We start from the raw sequence: 21,781 nt of genomic DNA, 5'->3' as shown, positions 1-21,781 counted from the left end.
GATGGGTTAATTTTATAGTTCCTTCACCTTTCCAGCAAGAGACAACCAAGGGTCTGACTCTGACACAGTGCCCTGCCTCTATTTATAATAGGTGGGAGGAAAGTGTCTTGAAAGGTGAGCCTGCCCCCCCCCCACTCCATCTCTGCACCGCACGGGACACCATCGTCAAAGGCTATTATCATACAGAGCAGCGGTGGCCCTGAGGCACCCTCTCTGTGTCCATGTCTATGAACTACACAGTTTGGGACATGAGAAGGATGCCAGGGCTCTAAACCAGTGCCCCCTGGGTGTTCATCAAGCACTCTGCCAATGAGCTACACCGCGAGCTCCCTTAAAATCCATCCACTCCCAGGACTCCAGTCTTGGTCTCTATCCAAGGGCTGGCTGGAGTCCTTGTCCCTCCTAACTGACCACCAACTGGGATGCCCCTCCTGGTAGGATACCAGACCAAGTACAGGGCGCTCAAACAACGGAATTCCAGATAGGTGACACTCTGTGTTTTTTAGTATGTCCCAGCCTGGCCTGGTGATGCAGGTCTCTCTCTCATTCCAGGTGTTCTGGAGGCTGAGGCAGGAGGATCAACAGTTCAACACTCGCCTGGGCTATAGAATGAGTCCAAGGTCAGCCTGAGCAAGTCAGCAAGACTGTGACTCAAAAGCAGCAAGCGAGCAAAGACAACAAAAAAGGAGGTCTGTGAATACAGATTAGTGGTAGAGTGCTTGCCTAGCACGCCGATGCTCTTGGTTTAATGGCCAGTTGTGCTTGAGTGTGTGCATGTGCACACATACACACACACACACACACACACACACACGCACGCACGCACGCATGCACACACGCACTCACACACGCACGCACACACGCACACACATCCAAGCCCAATGTGGTGGCTCATACTTATAATTCCTGCGCTGTAGGCCAAGACAGAAGACTGCTGTGAGTTGAGTCCAGCCTGGGCTACCCAGTAAGTTTCCGACTACAGTGTGAGAGCCTATCTCAAGAAACAAATAAGAAGCCAAACACAGTGGCACACACTTAGAATCCCAGCATTTGGGAGGTGGAGACAGGAGGATCAGGACTTCAAGGCCAGCCTCAGCAACATGAAACAGTCTAAAACACAAACAAACAAAAAAGAACAAGAACAAAGAGAATGTCCTAAATATTGTATGGAGTATACTTTATATACATATACATATATATATATACACACACATATATATGTATACATGCGTGTGTGTGTTTAAATCATGTGTTATTTGAAATTCAGATTTGCAAAGACTAGCTAAAGAAGAAACAATGAACTTGGGAGGCAGAGGCAGGAGGATCCCTGCGACTTTGAGGTCAGCCTGCTCTACATAGCACGTTCCAGGCCAGCCAGGGCTACACAGTGAGACCCTGTCTCCGAACAAACAAACAAACAAACAAACGATTCCCATAGAGCCACAGCTCTCTTCAAGTCGCTGACATCACTGTCCTCCTAGCTTCCTGTCTGACCTCTGTTATTCCATGGGATCTAACTGGTCACCAGCCCCTGCCTGCTCTGTAGAAACAGACCCTGCCTGCGGCCCCTGCCCTCTCCGACCCTGTGTCTAGACAGTAGCTGAAGCAGCCTTCCAGCTGGTCTCTGCATCCATCCCATACTAGGGGGTATTCCTAACACTCTTCTTTGGCTCTGTGGACTTCAGCGGCATCCCAGAGCCACAGAAGGAAATCCAAACTGCATGGCTGGCAGTATCCTGGCTCTGCCTAGACTGACTCCTGCCACATGTCTCTCTCACCTCTGTTCCTGAATACAGAGGACTCTTAAGCATTCCTCTTTCTAGTGCAATTCCACCAGGAAGCTTTGGGGGCCCAACAAGCATGAGGAGATTGAGCTCCGCAAAGTCGAACCATTTGGAATCCCAAGGTCATGGATGAAAGTCTGGCCAGGAAGGGCAGAGAGACTCCATAACACAACGGGCACAGCATGTCAGTGACAAGTAGCTAGAGAGAAGCAGACAGACAGTTGTGGGATAGCCAAGTGGCTCTCAAGCACTCACCAGACAGCGGCAGGTGGTGCAGGCATCTGGGGAGAAGGTCTCCCCATGACCATAAGACTGGCCATTGTGGCTGCAGCCTGAGGCGGAGACAGTAATGTCATTTGGGACCCTAGTGTGTTTTCCAGGCCCCCAAACAGCTGCAGTGGGTGGGTGGGGTGATACTGACCGAGGCAGTGCGGCAGGTTGGGCTGAGGGCCACAGTGTGCGGCCCCATCACGGCACACACAGGCCGTGCAGACGTCAGGTTCCCAGCGAGCCCCTTCAGGACAGGCGCGTCCCAGCCCCCAACACTGGGGGGCAGTTGAGCAGCAGCCACAAGACTCCAGCTGCATCACCCTGGCTTGCAGGTCCCTGTTCTGGGGAAACAGAGTGGAGGGGCAGGCTTGGCTCAGCTTCCTTCATGGGTAATTCCTCAAGGATTGTGAGATGGAGAAACTGAGGCAGAATGAGGACTCCTGAGCAAAGGTGAGTGCCCTTCCATGAGCATGTTCCAGGGAATGTAAAACTGGTGCTTGAACAGAGAAACCCAGGACTCATTCCCTGCCCTAGTAATTAAAGAGTAATTTGGAGTGGAGGATAAAACCCTGGCTGGTGGTTACTTGTAATAAAGCCTAGTCTGGTTGTAAATTCATGCCAACCCTTCTGCCTCAGTCTTCCGGGTGATTACAGGCATGCACCATTTTGCCTGGCTTTTAAAGTCAGTATTACCACTCACAACCTTCCCTAGTGGTATCTTACGCTTAGGGAGCATTCCATTCTCTCTCTCTCTCTCTCTCTCTCTCTCTCTCTCTCTCTCTCCCTCTCCCTCCTCCCTCCTCCCTCCTCCCTCCCTCTCCCTCTCCCTCTCCCTCTCCCTCTCTCTCTCTCTCTCTCTCTCTGTCTCTCTTTAAAAAGATTTACTTATTGGGCTGGAGAGATGGCTCAGAGGTTAAGAGCACTGACTGTTCTTTCAGAGATCCTGAGTTCAATTTCCAGCAACCACATGGTGGCTCACAACCATCTGTAATGAGATCTGGTGCCCTCTTCTGGCCTGCAGTCGTACATGCTGTATACATAATAAATAAATCTTAAAAAAAAAAAAAAAAAGATTTACTTATTTATTATATATACAGTGTTCTGCCTGCATGTATGCCTGCAGGCCAGAAGAGGGCACTAGATTTCATTACAGATGGTTGTGAGCCACCATGTGGTAGCTGGGAATTGAACTAAGGACCTCTGGAAGAGTAGTCAGTGTTTTGGTTTGTTTTTCTTTTTTCTTTTCTTTTTTAAAATCTCTGAATCATTTCTCTAGCCCAAAATTTAAGGTTATTTTGTTTTGTTTTGTTTTGTTGAGACAGTGTTTCTCTGTGTAGTTTTGGTGCCTGTCCTGGATCTTGCTCTGTAGACCAGGCTGGCCTTGAACTCACAGAGATCCACCTGGCTCTGCCTCCTGAGTGCTGGGATTAAAGATGTGTGCCACTGCCACCTGGAGTATTCCATTCTCTTTGCCAAATGCATGAACAAATACGTAAACCTGGGTCAAAAACACATACCTGGAGGCTCCACATTCCAAGAAGAAGAGGTATCAGGACTAGTCAGATAAGAACCTCTCTATGTGCATTTGCAACAGAATTCTAATGGCTGGGGACATATACCTTAGTGGCACAGCCCTTGCCTAGCCTGTGTGAGGACCTGGGTTCAGTCTCAAGCACCGTCAAAACAATTACAAATAAACAAAACAAGGGCTGGGGATGGGTCAGTGGTTACAAGACGGGCTGCTCACGCAGAGGACCTGGGTTTGGTTCCCAGCTCCCACATGACGGTTCATAACGGTCCGTATAACTCCAGTTCCAAGAGACCTGACACCCTCTGAACCCGGCTCCTCTAGAACATCAGTCAGTGCTCTTAACTGCACCCCTCTTTAGCAGGTAACTGTTACACCTGCCTAAGACCTTGAAGTGCATGCCACTTGGGACCCTTAAGATCTGGAATGTATGTACTCGGGTCTCTCTTTGCCTCCTCATGGTATTGGGTGCTGAGATCTTGGACCAGGCAAATCAGCATGGCACAAAGCTCAGCTTTCCCAGACCCTACAATCAATTTCCCATGATAGTGAGTTAACCCTAAATAAATTCCTTTGTTCAAAAAAAAAAAGCAGGTTGTGGTGGTGCCCACTGGTAGGATTTGCTAAAAGAGAGAAGGGAGGGGTCACGTGGTGGCCACGCCCCAGGGGCATGTACTTCAAGGTCATAGGCAGGTGTAACAGTTACCTGCTACCTCACTAGAGGCAGTGCTTCAAGGTCATAGCTAGAACAGCTACCCACTACAGCCCCCTTCTGGCCTCGACAAGCCGTAGGCACACACATGCTGTACATACAAACACATGTACAAACACCCATACATGTAAAATAAAAATAAATTTAAAAAAATAACAACAAAAGCTGATCACGGTGGTGCATGCCTTTAATTCCTGCACTCAGGAGCCAAGGGCAAGTGGATCTCTGTGAGTTCAAGGCTACCCTGGTCTACATAGTGAGTTCCAGGACAGCCAGGGCTATGTAGAGAGACCCATCTCAAACAAAATGAAACAAACAAACCCTCTTTTAGTGTCCTTGGGGCCTCCAAACCAAGCCCCTCCTGCCCCATCCCCACCAGTCCGCCTCCATGGTACCTGCTTTCTGAGGTCAGTCACCTCAGCTTCCAGCCGTTCCAGCCTCTCCTCCAGGGGGCACCATTGCTGTTGCTGGGCCCCAGCAGGGGCCAAGGAGCGGGAGGGGGCCTGCTGTTGATAGTCAAGAATGTCAGCGAGCCTAGGGCGCTCTCTGGAGACCTCTCCACCTAAAGGGCACAAGAAGCCAGCTTGGCCTGTGGGCAGGGGCTGGGAAGGTCTCCTGGGTTCTGTCCTCTAAACCACACATGGGAGAAGAGTCACCCTGTGTCCCACCCTGTCCCCCTATCCCACCATGGCGGGGGTGGGGGGCGGGGAGGAGACATGGTCTGTGAAGGGGCTGGCACAGATGCAGGTAGGAGGAAGACCACGGCAACGCAAATCAGAGGTAGAAGCCCTCAGAGCACCCTGGGGACCTACATCAATTTCCTGAAGGGACACGAAGCAGGCTCCAGACCAAGGCCTCCCTGCAACCTGCTCGGACTCTGTGGGGATCCTGAGTCGTGGAGCTGTGGTGTCTGGACCATCCATCCACTGTGGCCAGAGGTAGATCTGACATGTTATGTTTAACAAGAGACCAACACAGGCTGAAATGCCAGGGAGGGTGCTGGATATGTGCAAGGAGGGCTCTTTAATTAGCTGGGGGTCGTGTGTGTGTGTGTGTGTGTGTGTGTGTGTGTGTGTGTGTGTGTGTGCTCACTCATGTCCCCACCGGTCTACACCTATACCTGTCGGTAAAGGCATTGGTTTGGGAAAAGGGGCTCCCCACCCCACTGTTTGTGGGTGTGTGGCAGAAGCTCGGGAGCCCCCGTATTGGATGAGGTGGGCTCTGGAAAGCAGAACGCAGCTGTGCTGTGCACTCCAGGCATGGGGAAGACAGCTGTCCCTGGTTCTAGATAACACTATGTCCAGGAAGGAAGAATGTGCGTCTGAGCTTGGGCCTGGGGTGGGCACAGCCAACCCCCCTCACCTCACCCCCACTAAGTCAGGAAGGTAGGGGCAAAGGCCTCTTCCCACAGACATCCGGGGAGTGGGAGGCCGATGAGGGAGGCTGAAGGAGGTGGCTGTGAGTGTCCCACAGTGGGAACTCAATCAGGACAAGCTGGAGTAACGACGGCCTTTCTCCCAGGGACACCAGGCAGAAAGACGTCACCTACTTCTTTCTTTACTGTCACCACGGGGGGCGGGGGGGGGCATTCCAGTCCATGTCTCAATTAATACCACTCCAGCTCACTCAGTACGACTCCACTGTCCCCTCTCAGCTGTCGCGTAACCCACCCCATCCTCTCCTTTCCCCACCGTCTTCACGAGCCGGAAGAGAAAGCCCCATAATTCAGTTTGCTCCCCTCTCTCACACAGTACAAGGCTCCCAGAGCAGGTTAAGATGTCACTTGTCACCACAGCACTGCCCAGCTTTCCATCCTGCCCTGCAGCTCTCTCCACCAGAGGTCCTAACCTTCCTGCCTCAGCACCATAAGCAGCCCACCCAGCCTGTCCTCATCTCCTGCCCTGTGCAGGAGATCCTGGCCCCAGAAATCCGCACTGTCTTGTTGTCCCTCTGCCCAACTTCCAGCCCCAGGAAGGATGCTCATGGATAGGGGTCTCAGTATCTGAAAACCTGCACCCACGCATGACCTCCTCCAGCTACCCTACCCCCACAGCCCCAGCATCTCAGCCAGCTCCCCCATTTCTGCTTAAGCAGGCACAACAGAGGAGTCAAGGAAGCAGTGTGTGCGGTGATGTGTGGGGGACGTCGTCCTCTGGAATCCTCAGCTGAAAACAGGGCTGGTCCTTTTCCTCGAAGATCTGCAGGAAGTCCTCCTGGATGTGGCACAAGCCTGGCGGCACCCCAGAAACTGAATCCGGGTTCCCCCTTAGCCTCCTCCTAACCCTTTTCCTGCAGAGACCATCCATTCGTGCAAGCCCCAAAGCCTGACAGGACAAAGTCAGTTCCCACAGAGAGCACTGCCCCCTCCCCCTCCCCTTCTCAATACAAATAATTAACTTCAGACACCCAGATACCAGGACAGCCTCTGCTTCGCTGCTGCTCAGGACTCCTTGGCAGGGACGGCATGAGGACCCGGCCCGATCCAGGATCCCCTGCCTGACCTCCCCTCCCCCGACTCTGCTCGCCCACCGACGGGGAGTACGGAGAGAGAGAGCTCCGAGGCCGGCCGGGCACAGGCAGCCCAGGCGGGGCTGGAGAAGCGGTCTGGCCCCGTCCGACGGACTGCGGGGCTGAGACAGAAGTGGGGGCACACGCTGGACGCCCCGACTCACCGCGCGCGGCCAGCGCCAGGCTCGCGAGCTGCAGGAGCAGAGAAGGCAGCGCCGCCCTGGCCCCCGCCATGCTCCCTCCGCCGGCCTCGCTCTGGGTCGGTGCTGCGGGCGCTGCGGGAGGCGGGCTGCCGAGACTCAAGCCGCCGCCCACCCAGTCTTTGTTCAGGAAGGGCTCGGCAGTTCTCCGCCCCTTGGTGCCCGCTCCCCCACCCCACCGTGGGCTTCTCGCCCCCGGGCCCCTGCGGGTCCTGACCCATAGCAGCCTTCCAAGCTCCGCAGGAAGCTGAGCGCGGGGTCGGGGGGTCAGAGCCACCCAACCCTGCTCATCCTTCAAAGGCTCCGAGTGACTTTTCTTCCTCCACCTTATGGAGTTGTAAGAACAGCAGGCCGAGCTGGGTTCAAAACTCTAAGCAAGAAGCTGGAAAGAAAGCTCAGTGGTTAAGGGCCCTTGCTACTCTTGTAGAGGACCTGGTTTGGTTCCCAACGCATGGCTGCTCACAATCGTCTGTAATTCCAGTTCCAGAGAATCCAATGTCTAACTTCTCCAGTACTAGGCATGCAATACATACATGCACGCAAAACACCTCATACGTATAAAATAAAATAAATACGTATTTATTAAAATAAAATAAACGAATATTATTCCACTCAATTCCTATGTAGTCAATTCCAAGCGCTTTTAAATAACCCTTTCCTTCCCTCGGGGCCTCTGCTTTCCTGTTTGTAAGCAGTGACACCCGTCACCCACTTAAAACTGTACAGGGACGAGCAAGTGACGTCACTCAAGTGAAGAATCTGGGGGGGTGGAATGCAGGAAGCCTGGGTATACAGTGGTGTGGTGGCTCACACCTGCAATCCTCGATTTCCCAGTTGGGGAAAGAAGATCAGAGGTTCCAAGGTTCCATAGCAGGTTTGAGACCAGCCTGGGACACATGAACGAGATCCTAACAAGCAACACACACACACACACACACACACACACACACACACACACACACACACACACACACACGGAGAGGGAGAAAAACTGTGGGGAGTGGACAGATGATGGTCAGTTTCAATCAGGAGTACCCACTCTTCACTTACACGTTTCTTTCCTGGACCCCACCCACCACTTCTACCCCAGACCCAGGCCTGGCCCCAAATGCCTAGGCCTCTCTTCTCTGGCTGCGTGAGCCCCCTTTCCGGACACTGAACTCAGGCAGGCCTCAGGGCTCAGCCCCAGTTGGGAGCAGGGGTGGGCCCTGGGCTTCCTTAGCAGGGAGGAGACCTAAGTGAGCAAATGGGAAAAACTGTCCCCGGAGCCTAGGACTGGGAAAGAGCTCAGTGCAGCTGGAGAGCCAGGATGGGGCCCCATGTTCACAGGCAGAGGGACATCGAGGGTGGGGCTGTGGATCCAGCCAAAGGCCTTGAAGACCTGGAATGTGAAGCCAGCCTCCCCCAGCTGAGGCAGGGCAGGAACTGGAGGTCTCCCTCAGGGTCAAGGCTTGAGTGAAAAGAGGGCAGGGTCTCTTCCCCAGATGTGCGGGGGGGGGGGGGGGGGGGGGGGGGGGGCTCCTGGGGCTGAGCGAGGAGAAGAGAGGCTGTGAATCAACCTTGCCTCTGTGACCTGGAGCTCGGGTCACAGAGCAGAGGAAAAGCCAGAGCCAGCGAAGCCAACAGAACCAGGAATTAGGAGCTCCTGTCCAATCCCGAAAGTAATAAGAGAGAGAGAGAGGAGAGAGAGAGAAAGGAGAGAGAGAGAGAGAGAGAGAGAGAGAGAGAGAGAGAGAGAGAGAGAGAGAGAGAGAGAAGAGACAGAGAAAGGAAAATCTTTGAGACAAATCTTCGGTCTAGACTGACCTCGAACTCCACATATAGCTAAGGGTGACTTTGAACTTCTGATTCCCCTGCCTCCATTCTGGGTGCTGATATTACAGGGACCCACAACCATGAAGATTACACTGAGTGTTGCAGATGGAACCCAGGGCTTCATGCATGCAAAGAAGCACTTTCAACTAAGCCACATCTGCAGCGGGAAAATGGAGTGTTTCTATCTACTGGGTGCCTCTTGCAAAGCAGTGGGAGAGTCACGGGGCTAGGACCCCAGACCTGTCAGGAGCAGGGATGCCAGGCCATATAATGGGTCTGGTCCACTGCTCACTGCTGTGTGACCTCAGACAAGAGAGTCACTTTCAGTGACTGATTTCTGTCCCTTTTAAGATGTATTTATTAGTGTGTGTATGTGTGTGTGTGTGTGTGTGTGTGTGTATGACAGAGAGACACAGAGAGACATGTGTTTAGGCATGTGCACACCACACCATCATGGCATGTGTGTGGACCTAAGAGAACAATCGCAGCAATCAGATTTCTCTCTCCACTGTGGACCCAATTTAAATCAACAGGCTCGTTCTGTAAGCATTCTAATCTGCAGAGCCATTTCGCCAGCCCACAGAAGCCAATTTGTCTTATCTTTGGCCCTAACTTCTAATCACTCTCCTCAGAAACTATTTGTTCAACTGAAAAATATTAATCCCAACCTGGCTGTGGTGGTGTACGTCTTTAATCCCAGCACTCAGGAAGCAGAGGCAGGCAGATCTCTGTGAGTTCAAGGCCAGCCTGATCTACAGAGTGAGATCCAGGACAGCCAGGACTACACAGAAAAACCCTGTCTCTAAAACAAAACAAAACACAACACACACACACACACACACACACACACACACACACACACACACACACACATTAATCCTGGAACAAGTACCCATCTTTTTTTATGATCTCTAATCTGTACTCCAACAATTCGGGGGCAGTGTCTCTTCCCCATTTATCTGAGAGGTCTGGAGTAAGCTGTTCAAGGTCCTGTTGAGCACAAGTCACAGAGCCCAGGCTCAAGGACAGGTCCCTAGCTGCACCCCGCCCCCTTCCTCACACAAGCAACTCCTGTGCCTAGTAGTCTGGCCCTTCTGAGTGATCTTGGTAGATGCTGAAACTTCTCTGGAATGTCAGTGTGACATTTGGATAATGCTTAGAGAAAAAAAAAAACAGTTTTAAATCAGTCTTGAGTTTTGTCATGACTCAGTTTCCCTGAAGTTATCTCTATTAGATATACATCATTTGTTCTTTTAAGCCAGCTTTTATAAATGTTAACTTGAGTTGATTTAGGTATTTTATATCCTTAAATTATAAAATATATATCATCTTTTGTCCCATCCCCACAGATCTTGTATAACTTAATCTTTCTGTAACTTGGCTTTAAGGATTTTGGTTTTCTTTTTATCTTTTCTTTTCCATTTTGAAAAACTTCCATCATTTTATCTTTTACCAGACAAACTCTTTTCTACTCTAAACTGTTCTCTTTTCTTTTTTCCTCCTTTTATAAAAAGTATGCCTCATATTATCTCCCTTTCAACTTCTCTCTCTACACACACACACACACACACACACACACACACACACACACACACACTGTTTCTTAGTTAACATTAATTTTGAGGTTTATTTATTTTTATTTGGTGTGTGTGGGTGTTTTAACTGCATGCTGTGTCTGTTGTCTGTACACCGTGTGTGTGCCCAGTGCTCTCGAAGGCCAGAAGAGGGCGCTGGATCCCTTGGAAGTGGAGTTACAGATGATTCTGAGCCGCCTTGTGGGTGCTGGGATCAAAGTCAGTTCTAGCTGATGAGCCGTCTCTCCAGCCTCTACTGCTTCTTTCTTACTTCATTTTTTAAAACAAGAGTCGAATCCAAGTTGGCACAATGTGGCATATTAAGATCACCTGCCCATAGACATTGTTAAGCTACCAAGCTTTTTTCTTTCTTTTTTTTTCCCCTGATTTTTACAGCATCCCCCCCTTTTCTTGTCTCCCCACTGTGGTCTCACAGCGTCTGATATACACAGGAAGTTTTACATCCTAGCAAGTGTCTGTGACGATATCAGTGATCCTGATCAATGAACAGTCTTTGTAAACAAGAAAAAGCAGAAAAGGAAGTGCACAGAGATCCCCAAACCTCTACATGCCAACTCAGTAACTGCAGAATTGCAGACGCACACTGATCCCCTTGTTAACCCAGCTGCTGACGTGTAGGAGGCTGGGGGTCACGGGTATCATTTCTCCCTTCACCAGCAGCCTTACCGTCATCCCGTAAGCCACCTTTCGTTTTTTTAAGAGTCACTCCTTCAAAACAGAAATGGCATCTCGTAGAGCCTACTTATTATGTCCATTATGTGCTGTGCAATTCAAAAAGTGTTCTAGAACCGCCATCTTTTCATTCTGAATGAGCGAATCTATTAAGTATACAGATAAATACACCAATCGATAGATAGGAAGACATCCAGTGGATATCAGCCGGGAAGTCCTGTTAAGGCAGTCAGCTGGAGTTCACGATAGAAAGGGCCTTGGGCAGAGCCGGGTGTCCCCTCGGGAGCCGAGTGTCCCTTTGGGCCAGGTTTCCAAGTCAAACAACAATGACGGCAGAGAGGGAGCATTATCGACTCAGACACACCCAGCAGAAACCGATGGAGAATTTGAGCAGTCAACTGGGGCTCAAATTGAGCTTTCTCTTACGGATGAGCTTCCCATGGCTGAACTGCCTGCTTCCCTTTCCCGGTGCAGACTTCAGGTCCACCATCTTGGACTCCAGGAACACTGCCAAGCTTCAGGATGTCCGCTGACGTATGAAAATCAATCCGTGCCCCCACCAGCCGCTGTTCATGGGACAATATAGTTAGGGCTGTCCTTCTCTGTCACCTAGAACCTGTTGGGATTTTAGGAGTGTGGTTGAGCTTTTTGCTTTTTTTGCTTTCGTGAGAGAACAATGTAGTCAGGCTGAAATTCACATTATAGCCAACCCTGGTGGGTGGGCACATTGTAGAGCTGGCAGTGACCTCCAAGCCCTGGGTTCTGAAGCTGGAGGCAAGCTTCACCAGCCCAGGAGGTCAGTCAGCTGCATGCCTATTCCCACTGATAGATCCCAGACCCAGGGATCTCTTTACGTTGTTACATTGTGGCAGGGGTGGTTGAATAATGGCTGAGTCAGGTTGCCCTTGGAACTAGATTTTCTTTTTAGTTCCTTATTCTCCTGGGGCTTGGGGGTGTAAGCCTGAAGGGTTAGGGTCTTTCACCACCCAAGGCTTCTGTCTGTCTGTCTGTCTGTGTCTCTGTCTCTCTTTTTCTCTCTATCTGTATCTCTGTTTCTATCTCTCTCCTCTTTTTAAATAGTTATTCATTTGTTAGTGGGGACAGGTGTGTACCACAGCATGCACATGGGGGTCAGAGAACAACTTTCAGAAATCAGTTCCCTCCTTCCATCATGTGGGTCTTGCGGATTAAACTTGGGTTGTCAGGCTTGGTGGCTGGTGCCAATCTCACTCTCTTCCCGTCCCTTCTGACTTTATTTTCCCAGGGACTGGGCACTGGTGATCCGTTGGAGTTTAGATCCGTTAATGGCTAAGACATGGCTGTCTACACAGTTCCTGTTCCTTCCCTCCACTTCCTTCTCATCCCTCAGGCCCTGCTCTCAGCCTTCTGCAATGCCTCCTGGGGGCCCAGGAGAACTTTCGGTGCTGGTAGATATGTTCTGTATCTGGGCTATGCAATAGTGTGGCCAAGTGATGCTATGGAGTGCCTGTAATAGGCTACTGCATGGAGAATCTGTGTTTTACGTTATAATTAAATTATGGCAAGGTAAATAGCTATATTCATATTTTAACCATAAGGCAACTTGTGTGCATTCATAAAATTCTCAGGATAGTTTATATCAATGGCTTTGTCTCTGTGATTATTCCCAGCTCTCCAACACCATGCATCCCTCTATTGGGGATCCTGGCTGACCCTCTGGGTTCACCCCACCCCATTGGCTGGGGTGAACCCCTTAAAGGTCTTTGCCATCTGCCCCTCCCTGGATGGGGCCTTTCTTCTCATTGCCCCTAAGCCCGAGGATGAAGTGGGGATCCTGAAACTCAGTGGTTCTTCTGATCCCTAACCTGGGATGCCCGGTTGGAGCCGCAGAAGTCAGACCTGAAGAGAGACATACTCAATGGGGTTTAACAGACATCTCCAAAAAAGTGTAAGTAGTTAGTTGTCTTAGCATTGGCCGTACATGTCATTAACTGACTCTTAAGTTACATCTCAAAAGGTTGCTGAGCCGATTCCCTTCTCTTTCTCATTTGATGAGAGACACATGAGGCGGCCCTGGAGACACCTTGATGGCATTATGACCCGACAAGGTAAAGCCAGAAGGCACACGAGTTGTTTAAGGGGTTTTGGATACATCTCTTCCTTCTAAGTGGGATTTTTTGGTGAGGTTCCTAGAAAACTGTAGGCTCAAGGCTGGGAAGGGAGACAGCCTCAAGTAGTTGCTAATTGTGTTAGAATTCTTCCCTGCTGCGGCCATCTTTCCTCCGGCTGGCCAGCAGCGTTCGCCATGAAGGTCAAGCTGTGCAGTTTCAGTGGCTACAAGATCTACCCCAGACACGGGCGGCGCTAGGCCAGGACCGACGGGAAGGTTTTCCAGTTTCTCAATGCAAAATGCGAGTCCGCGTTCCTTTCCAAAAGGAATCCTCGGCAGATAAACTGGACTGTCCTCTACAGAAGAAAATACAAGAAGGGACAGTCGGAAGAAATTCAAAAGAAAAGAACCCGCCGTGCAGTCAAATTCCAGCGAGCTATCACTGGTGCATCTCTTGCTGATATAATGGCCAAGAGGAATCAGAAACCCGAAGTTAGGAAAGCTCAGCGGGAACAGGCTATCAGGGCTGCCAAGGAAGCAAAAACGGCTAAGCAGGCGTCCAAGAAGACAGCAATGGCTGCTGCCAAGGCCCCTACCAAAGCAGCACCTAAACAAAAGATTGTGAAGCCTGTGAAGGTCTCTGCTCCCCGAGTTGGTGGAAAATGCTAACTTGGTAGATCAGAGTTTTGAATAAAGATCAATCTCTAAAAAATAATAATAATAATAATAATTCTTCCCTGCTGCTGGTAGAGGCTTCAGTTGGGTTGCAGGTTGGGATCTTCTTGCCCCTTCTCGTTTCCCCAAGATTTTCCTGGCTTTTCTATCCTGTCTTATAAGCAGTTAGCAGTCTCAGTTTTTTAATGTCTCCTATTTTAGACAGAGACAATTTCGTCATCCGCAGGCGAGGACAATGCTATCTTTTCCTTCCTGGTTTGTGTGTGTTTTATACCCTTTCCTCATCTTGCCACATTAACTAAGACTTCTAGGACAGCGCTGACAGGAAGTGGAGAGAGACGACTTCCTGTCATTTCCTCATCTTAGCAAGATCTTTTAACTTTCTTGATGAGCTCACTATGGAGACCAGGCTAGACCCTAACTAGCCTTGAGCCTCCTGTCTCTACCCCTGAGTGCCAGGTGTATAGGCATGCTGGTGAGTGGAAGGCACTCTGGTCCAGATAGGCATACCCTTAAATGAGCCTCGTCCTTCAAGTTTCCAGCACCTCCCCACACCATTACCCGGAGACCAAAGCCTTAAACATATGTGCTTTGGGGGCACATTTAAGATCCAAGTATATCAGTTATTTTTTCAGTGACTTCCTTTGCGTTTACCCATGGACAGTGTACTATACTACATTCCTGTCCCATCTAGGCAAACTGTCCTTGGGTCAAAGGTCCCCAGGAAGTAGGACTGAGACACTGAGATGCCCATGAGATGCTGAAGTTAGGGATGCAGGAGCGGTAGCTTTGGTGAGATTTCACAGAGCTCTACAACTCAAGGAATCACCCCAGATCGTATGAGTAAGGACAGTGTCGATGTCCTTGGAAATACATGTGTTGACTGCAGCAATGGCTGCTGTCAGGTTCCCCTGGTGATCACTCCTGCTATCCTGTGCCCGACCATGTACCAGAATGGACCCCTGAGCTGTCCAACAAGGTTACCTAAGCCGGGCGCCTCCTTTCCTGAGCACTGTAAAACATGGGGCGGAGCTGGGACACGCTGGAGGGCAGGTAGGGGAATGAAGGGCACACCATGGGGTCTGAGTGTAGGGAGCATTGGAATTAAGGGGCTGTTGAGGGTTCCTGACTTCTTTATTCTTTGGGGTTCTGTCCTCCAGCCCTCAGCCAGGCCCCTGCCCCTCATTTTAGTGATGCTCAGCTTCCTGAATGCGAAATCCAGCAACAAGAGTTGCTACTGGCCAAGGTCTGGTTCAAGGTAGAGGAAGAGGCACACAGTCTGAGGACCCAGGGGAGAGACCCCTAAGGGGGAGACTAGATTTGGGCCGTCGACCTCCCATTCTGTCCCTCCCCCTCCCTCCTGGTCATAGGGCTGTCCTTTATGCCTCAAAGCTTTGGCGCCTCCTGTAGTAAGTCTGGAGGTGTGACTCACAAGCCGAGCAGGACTTGTGGAGATGTGGTAGACAGAATACACCTGCACACCTCTGCACGTGTCGATCACTATGCCAGGCCCTTCCCTGTCCTGCCAGGGGCGGGAGGCAAGTCTGTCCCACCAGCTGCCACCAGCCCTGTCTCCGTGGCAGTCTGAAAATATTTGTGGTCATTCTCTGTTCCTCCCACCAGGAGGCGTGCGTGGGGGAATTCAGCAGCTGCCCTGCAGATGTGCACACTGTGCTAACCACAGTTCTGCACACAGCTGTCCCTCCTACCTCCTGAGGAACTCACACCCAGCCAAATCCCAGAAACCCAGATGGAGGAGGTCGTTCTTAGGGACCCATCCTTTGAGGAGGTGTCCGGGAAGGGCTTACAGGTTCCCCGGTGCCTGGCAGGGGTACCGTGGTGGCCCATCTTCCTTGTTAACTTGACTGGGTTTAGAATCACCAGGAATCATACCTCTGGGTGTAATTGCGGGGCTGTTTGCAGAAAGGCTTAACCGGAGAGGGAAGATCTGTCCCCAATATGGGTGGCATCATCCCGTGTGCCGGGGTCATTTTGACACTACCCCCTCCCTGCTTGTGGATGCCGTGAGGTCTCAGCCACTTTGCCCTTTTGCCGCTCCACCTTCCCCATCACGGTGGACTGAACCCTCAAACCATCGCATATTCAGTCATGGCAGCAAATAAACCCCCTAGTGCAGGTACCCTGGTCCCCATTCCACCGTGACCCCTTCTCATGTCCACAGTTTACGTAAGGCCCAGAGCGAGGTCGCAGAAAATTGTCCTTAGTGGCCTGGGGAACTACTCACCTGGTTCTTAGAGCCTGTGAGAATCAGGCCCTCCTCACCCGTGTGTCATATTTCCATTCACAAGTTTATCATTCGTTCAGGAACTCCCAGGCTGAACAAAGCTGGCATATTTGGCTGTTCCTGGGGTGAAGCTCGGGGTGACAGTGGGTCCTAAGGTCTCTCCCCATGCGGCTTCAGCTCCTTTCCATCTGCCATCCTTCCCTGTGCCACCCTCTGCCTTTTCCTGCCTTACTCCTACTCAAAGTGGCCTACATGCCAGATGCCCTGTGGGTTCTGGGTCTGGCTCATGAGAGACAGTTGCTGTAGTCAGGAGCACAAGAGAGTAGCCCAAGTAGAATTTCTTTTCTCTGCCGCCATCTGGTTGGACCCCAGCTTCTGAGGGCAGCCTTTCCGGGGGAGGCCTGGCTCTCCACTCACAGGACTTCCGACGTGCTTTTTGTTTCCCTGGGCATGCCTTCGTGGATGCTCCCTTCACAAAACTCACCTCCATTTAATATCACCCATGTTCTTCTGAGTCCTCAATTCAAGTGCCTGTCAGCTAAAGCCACCACACGAGGGCGGGCCTGGGTCTCTGGAACTTTCAAGAGTCCTGGAAATCCTTGGGGAGGAAGTCATAGGGAAGCAAGTTGAAGTATAACCCAGAGAAGCCAGGTAGAATTATTTTAATTTTTTTATTTTTAACTTTTTCCCTCTTCTTTATTCTCCTCCTCCTTTTCCTTCTTTTCTTTTTGAAACAAGGCCTCATGTAGCCAAAGCTGGCCTTGAACTACAATCATTTTGTCTTTATCTCACAACTGCTGGGATTACAAGGGTGTGCCATATTGCCTGACAAATTTCTTCACTTTTTTTTTTAGGTTTGGGGTTTTAGTTCAGTTGCAATGTTTGCCCATCACACATGAAGACCTGGGTTTGATCCCCAGAACCAGGTATGGTGGCACATATCTGTAATCCCAGCACTCAGAAGGCAGATATGTTTGAGACCAGCCTGGTCTCAAACCCTGTCTCAATGAATTATTTTTAGTTTACTTATTGTCAAATTCACCCTTTGTCGATTATAGTTCTGAGGGGTTTTTGTTGTTGTTGTTGCTGCTGCTGCTGCTTTTTTGAAAAAGGGTTTCTCTGTGTAGCCCTGACTGTCCTGGAGTTCTCTCTGTAGACCAGGCTGGCCTCGAACTCATAGAGCTCTGCCTGCCTCTGCCCCCAGTGCTGGGATTAAAGGTGTGCTCCCCACCACCTGAGTTTTTGCAAAGGCACAGCTATGTTAAGACATGGGAACCATGCTGGTCACTTCGGACTCTCCCCTTGAGATCAGCCAATCCCATATTCCCTGGGTCTCTTTTTGTTTCTCTGGTTTCTCAAGGGTCTCTTTCTAGCTAAGGCAGCTCACTCTTACTTGCCACAGCATCTCAAGGACACAAAGCCACCTCCGATGCACAGACAATATTGGGTCCCAAATGTGGGGAAGGCAGCTGCCAGCAGCTGGGTCCCTCTGGCCTCTCTCTTGCTATGTTTGGCTCAAGGGAAGGAAAAGAGAGCAAAAGGTGGGGGCATGTCTCAGGGGCAGCCTGTCATGGGGTCAGGAAGCTCTAGGCTCTCAGAGTGTGGGGATCTGCAAGCCCCCTTGGTTCCACCTCCTCTGGATATACAACCAGTGTGGTGGTTTGAATGAAAATGGCCCCAAAGAGTGCTAAAGAGGTCCCCAGAAATCCACAAAGATGACTCCACTGTAGACTACCGGCAATGGTTGAGAGAGTGCCTGAACTGACCTGCTCTGGTGATCGGATGGCCGAATACCCTGGCTGTCATGATAGAACTCTCATCCAGTGACTGATGGAAGCAGATGCAGAGATCCACAGCCAGGCCCCTGGTGGAGCTCCAGGAGTCCAATCAATGATAGAGAAGAGGGATTATATAAGCAAGAGATATCGAGACCATGACTGTAAAAATCACAGGGACAAATAGCCAAACTAGCGGAAACACATGAACTGTGAACCAATAGCTGAGGAGCCCCCATGGAACTGGACCAGGCCCTCTGGATAAGTGAGACAGTTGATTAGCTTGAACTGTTTAGGAGGGACCCAGGCAGTGGGACCGAGACTTGTCCTTGGTACATGAGCCGGCTTTTTGGAGCCTAGGGCCTATGCTGAGACACTTTGCTCAGCCATGGTGCAGGGAAAAGGGGACTGGACCTGCCTCAACTGAATCTACCAGGCTGGCCTGACTCTCCAGGGGAGACCTTGCCTTGGAGGAGGTGGGAATGGGGGGTAGACTGGAGGGGAGGGCTGGGGGGTTGGAGGAGGGAGGATAGGGGAATCTGTGGTTGATATGTAACATGACTAGAAAATCTTTTATATAAAATAAAAAAAGAAAAAAAAAAGAAAATGGCCCCATAGGCCCATAGGGAGTGACTATTAGGAGGTGTGGCCTCTGGAGGAAGTGTGTCACTGGGAGCCGGCTTTGAGGTTTCAAAAGCTCAAGCCAGGCCAGGCGGTGGTGGCGCATGCCTTTAATCCCAGCACTCGGGAGGCAGAGGCAGGCGGATCTCTGTGAGTTCGAGGCCAGCCTGGGCTACCAAGTGAGTTCCAGGAAAGGCGCAAAGCTACACAGAGAAACCCTGTCTCAAAAAACCAAAAAAAAAAAAAAAGCCCAAGCCAGGCTCAGTGTTGCTCTCTCTTCCTGCTGCCTGAGGATCCAGATGTAGAACTCTCAGCTCCTTCTCCAGCATCATGTCTGCTTGTGTGCCACCATGCTTCCTGCCATGATGACAATGGACTAAACCTCTGACCTGTACGCCAGCCCCAATTAATATCTTCCTTTATGAGTTGCTGTGGTTATGGTGTCTCTTCACAGCAATAAAACCCTAACTAAGACAGCCAGGATGGGCGGTCACTAAAGCAGCTGAGAAGCAACAGAATGTAGGACTCGCCCTATGGAATAACTGCTGATGTGCTTATTCTTGTCACCTGCACTGTGTGCAAGGCCCTGGACTTGCCACATCTTCATCCCGAGCAGTGCATTTTGTTGCTGACAGTGTATCGAGTCCACTTTACAGATGAGAAGACTGAGATGCAGAGAGGCTGCAAGGGAAGCTAAGGTCAAGCGCTGGCATCACTTACGGTGCAGTTGGCATCAGGTCCCAGTGTCTCCTTGCCCTGTTGCCATGTGCCTTCGGGTTAACTACCTCGTCTTGCTGAGTCTCGGTGTCTTCAGGTGAAGAGCAAGCAGACCCTGCCCTGTGCATGAGAATGAAATATGGCCTCAGGTTTAACGGCAGTGGATGTGTGGAATATTCTCATAGGTCGAGTTGCGCCCTTTTTCCCCGAATTCGTGTATCAAAGTTCTACCCTCTAATGCCTCAGAACGTGACTGTCTTTGGGAACAGGGTCACTGCACATGTAAGTAATTAAGTTGAAGTCATCAGAGGGGCTGTGCTCCACTACAACTGGTGTCTTTATAAAGGGGGCATTTTGGAGGCTGAGGGTGTAGCTCGGTGGTACCGTGCTAGCTTATCACGCACAAGACCCTGGTGTGATCCCAAGTGCTGCAAAAGGCGGACACGTGGGTGCAGAGTCATGTCCACAGAGAGGATGCCTGGACTTTGAGGATGAAGGCGAAGGTCTGGTGACATGTCTACCAGCAGAGGGTCTTCAGAGACAGTAATGAGAATGCGCAGGATGAGGTGGACGACTTTGCTCAGTGGTGTACAGCCAGGTCCAGGCTTTGTCCTCAACACCATTTTAAAAGAAGGATCTGGAGCAATATTAGTGGGTCAAAATACTTGCTGCACAAGTGTGAGGACCTGAGGTAGAAATCCCAGTGCACACACATGTGGGGCAAAGCCTGAGGACCTGAGTACGATGCCTGGAATCCATGCTGGAAGGAGAGAACAAGATCCTGAAAGATGTCCTCTGACTACAAGATCACGGCATCATGCACTTCCCTGTGTACATATCATACACACACACACACACACACACACACACACACACACACACTCAACACACATAGCAATAATAGTAAACAAACTTTTAAAGTTATTTTAGTTGGGTGGACGCCTTTAATCCCAGCACTTGGGAGGCAGAGGCGGGTCAATCTATGAGTTTAAGGCCAGCCTGGTCTACAGATCGAGTTCCAGGAGAGCCAAGGATAAACAGAGAAACCCTGCCTCAAAAAAAAAAAAAAAAAAACATAAATTAATAACAGTTTTTGTTTTGATTTTTTCACAGAGTTTCTCTGTGTAACCTTGGCTGTCCTGGAACTCACTCTGTAGACCAGGCTGGCCTCAAACTCACAGAGATCCTCCTGCCTCTGCCTCCTTAGTGCTGGGACTAAAGGTGTGGCCACCACCACCCAGCAATAAAATTTACCACCCCTCCCCCACATCACCCTCACAGAAGTAAATTGAAAATCCATGAAGTTATTTACCAGGGAACTCAGCTTACTTCTTTGGTAAATGTGGCACAAATAACATCCACTGTCTAGTGACTGGCTACAATTAACTGCATTAAGATGTCAGAAGAGCTTAACGTGTGTCTGGCATATGTTGAGATCTTATTAGTGTAACCGTGTATCTGTCTGACTCCAAAGGGTTAAAATGTCACTTATGGTTTAGTTGACTTCAAAACCCAGCATCTGATTTCATCAGCAATCCTCTCTCCCCTCCCCCTGATGAGGGTGTGGGTTGGGGGTGGAGGGAAGGCGTCGGGCTCATGCCTGCTTCTGGGTGGTTTAGGACAGGCTGTCGTGTGCAAGGGTCACCACTTCTGTACTGTTGCTTTGCCCACCCTGAACCTCAGAACTGCATCAGGCACCCAGGATGGAGTAAACTTGCCAAGACCCAAGGGAACTGGGGATGTTTGCCTTTGCTCCTGTGCCCAGGCCCGGGCCTCCTATAATCTGCTACTGCACAGAAAAGCTCTTAGAGTTGGCTGGGGGGGGGGCAGCCCCCCCCCCCCCCCCCCCCCCCCCCCGCGCAGCTGGTATAGAGGCCTGTGGAAGAGGCCCGAGCCGGGGAAGTCTCTTCTTCCCACCCTCCCTGCATCTCCATCTTCCAGAAATGACTCCTGGTCAAGCCATCCAGGCCTGGCAGCACCTCTGTGACTTCGGAAGTACTGGTGAGGAAATGGAGCCTGGGAAACAGGAAAGGCCTTGTTGGAAGGACCCACCCACATGGGCAAAGGGTCTCCCTATTCTCTAGGCCCTTCAGCTCCTTCATGGTCCAGTGTGTCCACACCACCACAGTTTGGTTGGGCATCAGGATCTTAGCTTAGAAAACTGCAAAAAACACCGAGGATGCAGGACACTGGCCTTCAAAGGGCTCAACTCTAGTCCACTCTAGTGAGGCCTGGCACCCTCCTCTTCCTGTAAAGCACCAAAGAAAGGAGAGGGCCCTGGCTGCAAGCCTCCCCGGGGCCTTTAGCTCCCAGGTTCTCTGCTTTCTTCACTCTGAGGAGCTCCTCAGCCGGTTCCTGTGTGAGGCCCACCCATGACCACTGCAGGTGTCCCAGAAGGTCATCCGGACTTCCTCCTCTCCCCTTTCCTCCCTGCTGGGTACCTGCTGCATGAACCACAGCCTGTCCTCTAGACGGGTGCCAACAGGGAGGCCCTGTCCCTTCGATGACAGAGTCCAGCGATGGGGAGGGAAGTGTGTGGGGCAATGCTTATGCTGAGTTTAGCAGATTCTATGAC

At 50.8% G+C, this 21,781-nt stretch overlaps 1 protein-coding gene and 1 pseudogene across 2 annotated transcripts in view; one reads left to right on the top strand and one right to left on the bottom strand.

Moving 5' to 3' along the window:
- Kcp (kielin cysteine rich BMP regulator) overlaps nt 1–7,150 on the bottom strand; it is a 28,603-nt gene extending 21,453 nt beyond the window's left edge. The window contains exons 1-4 of one of the 2 annotated variants that reach the window (XR_013049789.1): nt 6,967–7,150; nt 4,690–4,856; nt 2,206–2,395; nt 2,040–2,116 (exon numbers count right to left, since the gene is read on the bottom strand). Coding sequence is in view for 1 of the 2 variants with exons in the window: in XM_006979394.4 (XP_006979456.1) it covers nt 2,040–2,116; nt 2,206–2,395; nt 4,690–4,856; nt 6,967–7,036 (504 nt within the window). In the remaining variant the exon portion in view is untranslated. The remainder of the gene's footprint in view (nt 1–2,039; nt 2,117–2,205; nt 2,396–4,689; nt 4,857–6,966) is intronic. The other variant, XM_006979394.4, reaches the window with a different exon arrangement.
- A 6,213-nt stretch (nt 7,151–13,363) lies between these two features.
- On the top strand, nt 13,364–13,891 carry LOC102925885 (large ribosomal subunit protein eL24 pseudogene; annotated as a pseudogene).
- The last annotated feature ends 7,890 nt before the right edge of the window (nt 13,892–21,781 follow it).

This window comes from Peromyscus maniculatus, chromosome 3, assembly GCF_049852395.1.
Source record: "Peromyscus maniculatus bairdii isolate BWxNUB_F1_BW_parent chromosome 3, HU_Pman_BW_mat_3.1, whole genome shotgun sequence".
In the NCBI taxonomy this organism is placed as follows: Eukaryota; Metazoa; Chordata; class Mammalia; order Rodentia; family Cricetidae; genus Peromyscus; species Peromyscus maniculatus.
Note: the sequence above shows the minus strand (reverse complement) of the source record. Positions and strands in the feature narration are given on the sequence as shown.